The sequence below is a fragment of the Pleuronectes platessa genome, chromosome 4, assembly GCF_947347685.1.
Source record: "Pleuronectes platessa chromosome 4, fPlePla1.1, whole genome shotgun sequence".
Lineage (NCBI taxonomy): Eukaryota > Metazoa > Chordata > Actinopteri > Pleuronectiformes > Pleuronectidae > Pleuronectes > Pleuronectes platessa.
This window is the reverse complement of record NC_070629.1, coordinates 8,956,470-8,968,742: the sequence shown is the minus strand read 5'-3', so window position 1 is coordinate 8,968,742 and position 12,273 is coordinate 8,956,470. Positions and strand designations below refer to the sequence as shown.

The 12,273-nt window shown below is 42.0% G+C and overlaps 1 protein-coding gene across 1 annotated transcript in view; it reads left to right on the top strand.

Annotated features, from left to right (window-relative positions):
* zdhhc8b (zinc finger DHHC-type palmitoyltransferase 8b) overlaps positions 1-12,273 on the top strand; it is a 64,851-nt gene that overhangs the window by 39,703 nt on the left and 12,875 nt on the right. The window contains exon 2 of the mRNA XM_053421213.1: positions 9,796-9,917. Coding sequence (XP_053277188.1) covers positions 9,796-9,917 — 122 coding nt within the window. The remainder of the gene's footprint in view (positions 1-9,795; positions 9,918-12,273) is intronic.

Below are 12,273 nucleotides of genomic sequence, written 5' to 3'. Positions count from 1 at the left end.
AAGGACATACCCCTTTTAGGTACCTTAGGAGACACATTGAACCTGGGCTGGTATTTACAAAACTATGGAAATGGTCTTAAATTTGACTTACAAGTTACATTTTTTGTTTTAGTTTTTAGCCCTGTGATTGAGTGGCAACCAAAGGTGGGCGTACATGTTTTTTAATTAATGAGCTCAGGGTAATCTTTAGCACGCTTTATTTATTCAATATGTAATTTAATGCAAGTCCAGTCAAGTCTGTTTGTGTGTGTGTGTGTGTGTGTGTGTGTGTGTGTGTCTTTGTGTGTTTGTGTGTGTATATATATGTGTGTGGGAGAGAGAGAGATAAAGAGAGAGAAGAAAGAAGCACATGTTGACATGCTCAAGGTCAGTTCAGGACGCGCCTCATCATCTTGACTTGCAACTGCAGAGGGTGTTGCTGGGGCTGGAGGGGCGGGGGTGTTGTAATGATGCTCACTGGCTCCTCAGACTGTGTTAAGTGCCTGGAAGGATAAAGGCTGCTGAGGGCGCTTCAGTGCTGGGCTGTGGTGATGCATCTTCCACTCTCGGCTACCGAGTCGTGCTCTGACAGATTGTAGAAACAAGGACTGACTCATTTTGAGACATTTGCTAATGTGGCCATTAAGCGTTGATTTGGCTTTGTTTGATAAAACATCTACTTAAGAATAACACACTTTTGTTAATAATTGTTTACTCACCTCTTTATAAACATCTAGAACAACAGGCCAAACTAGTCATGAAGTATTCAGTAAATTGTGCTACATAGAAAATTAAGAAACAGGGTAAGTGTTGTTTGTGAGCTAATTTACACAGTTTCTCTGTCTTTATATAACCTATATAACCTCTATAGAGGCCATAGTAGGTAAGTTTTTTTGCAGGTAGCTCATACTAAGCCTTTCTGTCACATTATGTCATGAGCAAAGGCTTCTATGTCACTTCCCTGGCTCCTCTTTCCACAACAACCCCATCAGGCCTGACTAGTATACACAGGCTTGACAGGATACTGTGACAAGTTCCTGCCGTGTTCTGTCTTCTTAAATCTTCTTAAAGAAAGAAGGCTCTCTCGCATGTACTCCTGGCATGGGTTTTCTTACTGGGTCAGAATCTACAGGTAACCAAAGACTGGTGACACTAAACTGCCCATAGGAACCTTACAGTATGTTCCCACCTTTATCCACTAATAGAGCAACATGCCTGCGAGAAGTTCATCCCCCGAAAACTTTACTAGCTTCTATTTATCTGAAGCTCAAAAGTATGAGGACATGATGTGTGGATAACTCTTCTCTTTGTTATATCCCCAGCCAAGTCTTGTGCCATCCATCTTTGCCACAATCTGTACCAGCTAGGACTGCGTGCGTGCGTGCGTGCGTGCGTGCGTGTGTGTGTGTGTGTGTGTGTGTGTGTGCGCTTTAAACTGATGAACAGTTCATTAGGCTGATGGGCTCCGCCGATGCCGACAAGCATCCATCAACAAGAAGTGGATTTAAAATACAACCAGAATTTGCTGTGTCTTGACACCAGCTGTTCCAGCGCAAATAACACGACTCTGCACTCTTTGTGAAAGCTGTTATGCACTCAATGCTATTTCCTCGATGCAAAAATATATTGTTATTAGACACTGAAGTACCTGAGGTTGGTCTATCATTGTGCTTCAGATTTTGTGAAGGTGGTGTCTTGGTTATGTGATGTTTACCCATTCTGATAGATGGAAGGTGGGTGTTGTACAGAAATCATCAACAGGACCAGGAGGCAGGCGAGTAGCTGATCTGCCAGTGACTGCCAATGCTGCCTGCAGAGATGCAACAGGACTGTGTGTGTTCGTGTTTGTGTGTGTGTGTGTTTATGTTTGTGTGTGTGTGTGCGCGCTTGCCCATTCCAACTTGGCTTCCTGCAGGAAGTGAGAAGAGAATTGGACTGACCTCACTGGTGTGGAAGGAGCGGGTTGCAGATGGCGCTTGCAGATAAAGATACAGATACATAATAGAGTTGGGGGGGGGGGGGGGGGGTTGGTGAGTGGACATTGTGCAGCAGTATTAAAACATGGACACTAAGGACAGACACATATCTTGCTTTCTAAGACTCTGGTCAGGGTTTTATGTCTATCTGACTTTTAAATTCTGCCTTGGTGGTTGTGTGTGTGGTGTGTGTGTTTGTCTACCATCTGCTGTATTTCTGGAGTACCTCCTCAGGTTTCAGTTCAGCTCCTCTCATTTCCTCCTCCCCTCCTCTTCCTAGAACTGCTGAGTGTGGACCAGCCTAATGCTGGTGAATGGGATTTGGCATCATCACCCTCTGCTTTGGCTGGGATTAAGTCTACATTTGAAAAAGTGCACTGAGCAACACAAGTGTGTTGATTGATGAAAAGGAACATAAAACTGGAATTCAGTCTTCTTATACTTGCAGTATTGTCAAATTGTCAAAAATATAACTCAGGATAGAGTCCATCTCGTCCTTGGAAACATTACTTCATCAAAAATAATCACAGCTCAGGGCATCTTACTAGCTTTCCCTCTGGATTGTCACACTCTTAATCAGTGTATGGATTTGCCCAAATATCACGCCTTAGGTGGGACATTTCACAAGTTCCTAACGTCTTCAAAAACATAAATTATATTATTAATCTGCATTTCAAATAGCAACATTTTTTGTCAAAATAAAGGTGTTTCATGATGATGACACAACTCGCTCAGTTGAACAATAAACTATCAAACAAGGAGCCAAAAAATAGGGTTTAATTCGGAAGCTATCAGCTTATTAGCTGTGTGGTATCATCCACTTTTACATCCTCCACCCTCATTTTGTCTGGCGTAGTATAAATTGCGGCATGTTTTTTTTTTTCTTTACCAATTTGTGTGAACTTATTTGCCTACTAGCCTACGTCACTATATGCCCACTATAGTGATGATTGGCAAAGCTAATCAGCGAAATTGCTAAACTCCCTTAATTCACGAGACAAATTTCATTGTGTCACTTTCTGTGTTAGCAGGTATTTACTGCAAGTGTTGCAGGTTGACCCTTTCAATATAAACATTAACAAATTATCTTAAAAAGTAAAAGGAAAGTGGCGTTACATCTTTCATGTGAGCGTCACAGGGGCCTTTTTATATTCGTAGTAACTGTACAACCCTTGTGTTCAGAAAGAGACGGAAACCGAATCGGCTCGCCGCCTCATCGAGTCACACGTGTTGAACTTCTTGACATTGGCCCCACATGCAGGCCGCAGTGCTCAGGGCTTAGAATAAGAGTGATTGGGAATGTGACACAGGTCGAGCCACCTTCTGCAGGCATTGCCATGCTGCTACATACCAGCATTGCAACTGAAGTGAGCACTCCCAGTGGTTGTTAAATGCAGGCAGATCCATGTTAGCTGAATCCACCCACTCATCCCCCCACAAAAGCCAATATCAAGATTGGGTTCTATAGAGATGCATATTTCAAACTGGCAGAGCTTAGTATGTGCACACACACTAAAGTCTCGTTGACAGGTGAGTGTCCTTGCTACTGTGGTTCTAAATACCTACAGACACTCGCTGCACTTGTCCTTTTAAGCCTGCGTCTTTGGCCCTGTAAGCCTCACTTATTCCATCTGACCTATGGCACTGTACTAGTTTCCAGTTTCCCGCGGGGAGCCTGACAGACAGACAGCACATGTGTCATCACCCCTCGGGGGGGTTGCACCACACACCAGCACGCGCAAAACACACTGTGGTTGCGACATGGTTGTGTGTTCTCCCGATTTAGTGACACATGCAAATAGAAACTGCTTTCTATCAAGAAAAGTGGTCAACATTTGTTTGTTCTGATTATAGGAGCGCACAGTGTTGATTTGTTCGCGGCTGTGAGGACATATTTTGTAGTGCGGGGGATAAAAGGAGAGATTAACAAAGCATGTGTTTATTACGCTAAATGTTAAACTACACAGACTGTGAGTAGGAGGATGAAGAGAAGAAGTGTGGTGAGAGAAAGGTGATGCTAACCTACTCTCCTCTTGACACACACCCACTTGCAAACGCATGCAGGACCTCATTCCTCTCCCACATGGAAGTATTTGTTTGATCACACGGTGAGATCCAACATGTGATATCATCGCCTGCAAAACGCTGAGAAACTCTGAAGGGAGGTTGAAAGAAATCTCGTTAACTTGATTAAGATCATTTTCTCCTGATAATGGACGTCAGTGTAACCACCTTGAATCTTCAAACGCTGACTTTCACGTGGATGTGCAGTGTACATTTATGAAATTCAATTTGAGATGTTTATTGAATTTCTTCATCTCACTGGCACATAAGGTGCATTCCAGCTGTAAATATAGATTTGATTTGAAACTGTCTTTTAAACATGAGCCTCAGAGGCAGGCAGTATTTGTGATAGTATCACTGCTCATGGTGCTTATTTATAGTGTGATGTAATTTACTGTGGTAAGCTGGTGAAACTGCATCGTGGCTGAGGGAATAAAAATGGTTTCTTCACGGAACAGCTTTTCTGCTTTCCTCGGCAGATTATAAAAAAGGGGGTTATGAATATATAATAAGGGTGACATGTGGGGGCAAAGCATTTAATTTATTATCAAATTGGCCTCTTATGTATTATGAAAATGCAAACTACACTGTGCTCTGAGATGAACTACAGCTGGTATATAGGCTAATGTGCAGCTGCACAGTCCTGTTCTGTTGTCTAGAGTAAAATCGACCGTTCCTTCAGGACTTAATCTACTTCTAATAAACAAATAAAAAACTTAAAAACACCTCTAATCAATATGTTTTACTTAAGCCTCTTTTCCACTGGCTTTGTCTGAAGTGGGAATGGATACAATCAGCATTCACTCCCGGGTCACACGATTCTGCTGTAGACACGGGTTTGTATCTACTCCAGTGATGGTAACATGGCACCTGGGTGAACGCGCTAACTTGGCAAGACAGCCAGGTGAAATTTCGTTTGTGATGTCGAACATGACTCTTCTGACGAAAAAAACTGAAAGGCAAGCTCATCTACTGGCAATGGAGAGGAGTCAATCACCTTATTAGCAGGGTTAGCCTCCTTTATAAAAAAAGAATCAGTGTATACCTACACATTTTGGTGTCAAAGAAGCATTACTGCTACGATGTTTATTCTACTATAAAAATAATGTAACTCTTAAATTCGAGTTTAAGTCATGTAAGCACAGGCAAGATTTTGTGACACAACTAGTTTGTAAGCCAGTCATGGGCATGTAAGCATCTTACACTTGTAATGGGATAGTAGCACTTCCCTACTCTGTGTGTGTGCGTGTGCGTGTGTGTTATTATTTAACAAATTAAGTTTTTGGAGAGTTTATGAAAAATACTTAAATATTGATTGCAACAATATATACTGTACTATTACATTGGCATCTATTTCGATCATCGTTTTCAGGCAACATTTCAAAACATTTTGTGGGTTCAACTTAATAAATCAAAGAATTAGGTACTTTTCCCTTTTTGATATCTTTATAAATTGAACTGGATTGTCTGAGCTAATGGTTCAGACAAAACAGGCGATTTAAATATTTCACTCTGGGCTCTGGGAACTTGTGATCAATTGCCTACTCTCTGATATTTTCTAGACTGAAGGCTGAAGATTTAAATCACAGACATACTTTCAATGTGACTTTACAACTCAACCTAAAAAAAATCCCCATAGCTGTGCAGCTTGCCGTCCCTGAGAGATAACTTAAGGGCCGGATGGAGTGAATTCCGTGATACTCAATCACTCTGTGCGGCTCTGCTTCTCGCCTGACCTGCCTTGAACTGCAGCGCTCCACGCCTCCAGCAAACACCACTGCTGTCTCCACTGACAACGGGCTTGCTGCTGTGTGGGTTTGTGTGCGGAATACTAAATGTCATGTGTGTGAATGCAGAGCCTTTGGGATGTGTTGGTGTTAGAGATCGGCAGGTCCCAGGGGAGTATCGGGACTGTGTGATACCGTTCATGAATCCTACAAAGAGTACAATAAGTTTGCTGAAATCACGATTCCCGTTTTCAAATCAGGATTGAAAATTCCTTTGCCTTCTAGGTTAGAAACGACACCAGGCTTACAACACATTGTGGATCGCTGGATCTCAGCAGGGGAGCAGCTTTCCATGTGGGTCCCACTGAGTACAGCCTTAATGAACTAATCAATGGGATGGCGCTTGTCCCATCTGCCGACTACATTACTGTTAGTGCTCCCAGCTAAAAGCATCATCTAATGTTGAAGGTGTCACTCAGGCTCACCGGCCTTGCATTCGGATCACGTGTTATTGCTGATCCTGATAATAGGCGATACATTGTTCCTATAGACAACTTCTTTAACATTAAACACTGTGAATTCCAAGAAAACCATAGAGGATTTTCACAGAATACTTATTAATTAAATAATATACTTCATGTTGGAGGAAGGAAGGCTCTCTGGATTGACTCTGTTCTCTTTGATCCCCACCAACTCCCAGAGGTAGGAAAAGAACAGATAGAAGCAACTTCAAAGAGAGGCTGGCCTTTTCCGCTCTGATCCTAAAGCAGGCAAATAATGAACCAGGAGATTTGAGCATTCAAATAGTTGGGGATGTGCAGTGTGTAGTAGCCATGTAGATGGCTTTTAATGGTACATGTGATGGATTATCACAGCCCTATTTAGAGCTGCAACCCTGCCAACAGATTAATCCTTGCCACCTTTTAAAAAGCTTAAGTTCTTCATCAAACACCTGATTACTTTACAAAGAGCGCAGTGATTTTTTTCTTCCCTCCATACATTTTCCACAGCAGTGGGCCTGTGTTTTTTAAAGGGGGCCTGCAATCAGCTCAGACAACTGGGTTATCATCCCCAGGAAGCAGGGTTTTTTCTTTTATCCTAATACTCAGTGACGGAGGGTTCCATCAGATACCCAACACTAACATTCCATCCCTCAGTCCCTGAGCTGACGCTGGACATGTGTATTGAATTAAGTGTCTGATGTCATGATATTCATTTTGTAAATTATGGTTCCATTAAGAGTAGAATAGACCATAAAGCTTTATATTGGGACATACCATGTGATTGACAGCTAGTACCGTCCAATGGGTGAAGGTTGCAGGACATGCAGTGTCCTCAGCTCTCCGTCAGGCTCAGCCCCTACTCCTCCAAATATGGTCACTTCTGGTTTTACGGCATGCTGCCTCTTGGATGTGAGGGATATTCTCTCATTTTTGTGAACATGAATTGTGAACCTTGTATCAGATCATGAGCACAACCGATCACCAGCCACCAAAACATGTGTCATATTGAAAGCTGTGGAAATATACTCTAGACTCATTCCCACATTAACAACACAAAGTTATGAAGTCAAAGAGAAAGCTTTATAGAAAGTTTGCCCTTTCTTGCAGTCTGCCTCATATCGATCTGATCAAGGTTAGTAAGCGGATGCTGTGCTGCTCTGTCGCTCTGAAGAGCAAGCTGTAGAGTCTAGACTGTCACTCTTTCATCCTCATCTAAGACAGGAGATGCTATGGGACTTATTTTATTCATCAGCATGAATGTTATCAACTTACCACCCCCTGTTTGCAGGCATGTTATTAACCATTGAGAATCAACGTCTTTCTTCCACTTTGGCCAGCTTCCGGACTTAAACTTAGATAAAAAACAATCTCAATACATTACTGCCCTTTTGGCAGCAAACGCCCCTTCAGCTTTAGAAATTTGGTCAAAACTATTTGACAAACTGGAGGCTTTTCTATCCTCGTCAAAGTATCATGGTTACACCGGCGGCTTGTACACAGCGTTGATGAGCGGTCTGTGGTAACCAACGTCTATGGCCTTAATCAGGCTTCTCTCATTCACATCTTCCTCCTACGCTGTCTACTCCCAGCCTCTCTGTCAGCTGCACTGAATTTATTTCCTTATCTTCCACATCGTGAGCTAAATACATGATCCTTTGAAGGGAGAGTAAATTGAGAATTTGTAAGACCATGCAGGTGCATGCTGTTTCTTTTCTTTTATTAACTTTGCAGCGTCTGTACCTAGTCGACTTGTTGCCAAAGCTGTGATGACACATCGGGGTGCTACACACTGCAGACTGCTGAGTAAACAGCAGGTCCACTGAAAAGTACGAGCGTTGTTACCTTGCAAAAGCTAATATGTGCCATAAATACCCAACTAATACTCTGATAACAGAATCAGCAGCACAAAAACTTAAATAACCCAACTAGTGTGAAATATATGGTTGGGTGACGTATATGGTTATTCCAAGTAGAGGCAGAGAAATGCGAGGCGAATGTTCAAATTGACATTGAGACAATAGTTGTTCAAATATTCCATTTGGTGAATCAAATTGGTGAATCGACTGTACATTACAATTCCTCAGTCTCAGTGTTGCTTTTAAACTGTCTGTACAAAACAAAAAGATTATTATCGGCTCTAGATTCTAAGTAACAAAATGCTTTCATAATAATATAATGGAGTTTGTAATAGGCTCAATATGCATAATTGAAGAATTACGAGCTACATTTGAGGTTATTAAAGTTAAATACAAATTATAATATGCCCCAATGTTATTTCCAATCTCGGGAGAATGTCTTGCCGTCACGGAGCTGAGGACGAGTACAGACTGGTTGTGTGAGAGGCCATGTCATCTCCGTCAGCGCCCCTCCATTCTCTGTGAGTGACTCTGTGCAGCCGCAGCTCTGAATTATTCAACAAAGCAAAAGAGGGACTGGTGAAGCAGAGGAAGAGATGTGGACTGAAGATGATCTGGGGGCATGGGTACCAGGAAATAGATTTTCTTGAGAAGTGTACTTGAATGTGAAAGTGTGTGTGTTTTTTAATGATGCAAGTATGCGGTGATAGTCACGTCAGTCAAACACCTTCTCGTCTCTCCTGTAAGGTAGCTCTTAATTGATAACTTCTCTCAGAGTATGTCCACCTTGAGCCGTTATCCTCATTCTGATGGCATGTCACGTCCAGGGAGGCCTCACAAACAGTTGACTTGAATGATGGCAGAAGCAAACGGTGTCTTGACATTTGAGTCCAGGTGACTGAGCAGGGCAGTGGGTGCGATTCAGGTGTCCCCTCAGTTGAATATTTCACAGCGCTGACTGACTGGGTTATGACGTGCAGGCAGTGGAGAAGGTCAGTCTGGAAAGGAAATGTTTCCCACTGATAACTGACTAATCTGACAGGTTTGAATTGAGGTGGTCAGTTACCTGCAGAGCAGAGTGCTAAGGGTAGGGGTGAGATGCAGAGTTAGGAGGTGTTTAAACAATGAAGACTGACCAGACCTGAAAGCTCTTCTAGCTGTATTAATAGCCATACTAGAAGCCTGGTTGGTTCATACTGAAATATCTTTACAATTTTATGATGAATTGCCACTTGCGGTCCAAAGAGAATAAATTCAACAGACTCTGGGGATCTTGAATTTACAGCTCAGGCTTCATGGTAAGATAGGCTGCAGTGGTTTGGTATGGTTATGGATTTCATTGCTGAAAGCAGGATTTTCTTAAAACATTCAATGATTCAATGAAAGGGGTGAGATAGGGAATCTTGTTTATTTTCGTAAGGTCACCAGTTGTGGCATCCAGGATCAACCCTGCTGTAATTAACATAGTGTTATCTTGCTTTGCATTATGAATTTTAATATCCCCTTGAAGAACCAAAATTCATAAGTGTCAAACGAACAGAGCACTCATTCTAACAAACAGTGCACACATGTGTCATGATCAGGGAAGGATGTGGTAACTATTAATATTGGTGCAACAGAAACGCACCTATGATCCAGATGTGATGTAAATGTTTGTCTCCTAAACCTGTCTCCTCCTTTGTGTCTCTAGTTGCCCCTGGTTGACTAAGGTGATCTCTTCCGCTGTGCCTCTCTACAATGGCGTTGTCTTCCTCTTCGTTTTGGCCAACTTCAGTATGGCGACCTTCATGGACCCTGGAGTTTACCCCAGAGGTTTGTACATGCATGTGTGTGAAAATGGTTTCCACTGTCTAGACATGTGTCAAATAGACTGTGTATAAAGATGGACGGCGCATCTCTACTTTCTCCCACTAACCATAAATAAAGCTAAAATACCCTGGATACAAACACCACTTTATATAGAGTCTATTGTGTCAAACAGTGGCTGTATATAAAGCTGGACGACATATTGGCTCCATAGACCGTATATAGATTGGCTAGTCCACGGGAGATGGACCAAAATAAAAAGTCAAAGTATATGATAAATACAATTTTCTCAGAGATGATTCTGGTCACTTTAGACTAAAAATACCTTTTGTAATATTTAAACACCATCTACATATTCCCTCCCTGTTGAATCCTCATGTAGAGCACACAGCTTTAATGGCATCACATTTATCAGAGCACCCACCTCCCCAGTGTTCCACTCCCCCATTATCTCCCTGTAACAGCCTGTATAGTCCACGTGCTCCACATGCAGGACAATGGTGGAGGTGATGTTATACAACCTCCTTATTGTGAGGTGTATTGAATGTCTCTCAGCCGTTAAGCAAGGGGAGTGACTGTGTGCTCCTGAAGCAGACTCCTCATCTTCAGCGCTGCCTGGGTTAAGTAATGATGATTGAGCTCATCCCCAGGGACGTGTGTAATGTGCTTGTAAATGATAAGCACCTGTCTTTAGGAAGAGCTTTCTCTGCTCATAAAGGGGTAATAATCGTTAGGTTGTGGAAACGTTCAGGTTATCAGCCTCCCCTAAGGTGATGGTGGCCTTCTGCTGCCTCTGCCCTGCCGACTCTTATAGACTACTGAGGGATGAGCTGTTTACCAAGCTCTTCATATTGTATCTCAGAGGCAACAGAGCTGCCAGTGAAGTTAAGATTAAAACTGAAGAACTGACATGGCCATTAAATGACATCTGCTCATAGGATCATTCATTGCCAAAGTGAAAATGAATGAGTTGAATGTTGTATTTATTCATTTCTACGCATTTCAATATTTTTTTATTTCAACAATATGTAACACTGAGATAATTTGATATATAAAAATCTCCTGCTTGTGTTAAAACTGTGCACTTGGACTGTGCTTGGGCAGATTACCTGGGTTTCTCTCCTGCAATTGGGTTTTTTCTCTGTGTTTCTATTTTTTGTGCAACAAATCTTCAAAAATTCAGTTATATGTCAGGTGCAGTGGTGGAAAAATAAATGTGTCCCACCAAAAGGCTAAAGTGACTCCATGCGATGTAACGTAGTGGCTCACAGTGATGAACCCACAGAGAGTTATCCCCCAACTCTGCAGCTCTGCTCTACAGAGCACTTTGCTGGGTTTCATCGGTTTTACAGCCGGCAGCTTTACTTACTGATTTTCTTCAGTCTCACTGCTCTCATCAACCTCATTTTCCAGCTTTAGCAGGCAGCTATTTTTAGCAAAGGAAGAAAAAAAAACAGCAACCTGCCCAAGTATCAATGAGCAAAGTGAAGCTCTATTGCATCCTCACTCACTGTGCGGGTCGCCTCCCTCGTGTCGACACGCAGCTCACCCTGTCATGAAGAATGATACACATGTCAACTCTTGTACATGCTGATGCTGTAGTAGAAAATACATGAAATAAAATCCTGCAGATATGTGATGTCCTCAGGATTCTTCTCTGGCTAAAGAATGCATGTACTTTTTTTTCTCAATAATGTTTTATTGCTCTAAACTAAATTAATTATAAACCATAATCTGAATAAAATGACACCTGACCTTCACAGGAGCTGTTATTACATCAGGGAAGGTGGCAGCAGCTGAAATTATTTTGATTTGAGGATTACATGAATGCTTATAACAGGATTAAGCCTAAGATATGTTTTGATAAAGATTCCAACACTACACACATATAGGCCTGATTAAAATGAGGTGAAAGTGCCTCACAGTGCTCAAAATAGACATCATGAACAACATAAGCTGTTTATGCAAATCAACAACGGCAAGGAGTGAAAAAAACATACTTTTAATGTGAATTTGTTGAACGTATTTCAGGTAAAATCTGACTGTAACTTAACTGAACTTGTCATAGTGTAAATAAAAAGTCCCTTGCTTTGTCTGCTCAACACTTTTAGCTAGGAGCGTTTGTAGGAAAGACGTTGTGAGAGGAGATGCAAGCAGAGCTGCTGGTTGTTTCCTCTGGTTTGGCAGGCGCTTTACCTTCAAAATTCTATTTGAAGATGCTCGAGGGCCATAATGACAGAGCAATCTCCCGCTGTGGAACTGTTTATTTCTGCGCTCTATCTTTTGATTTCTCTCTCTCTCTCTTTCTCTCTCGCCTTCTCTTTTTCACGCACTCTCTTGAATTCTCTCCGTGTGCTCAGCT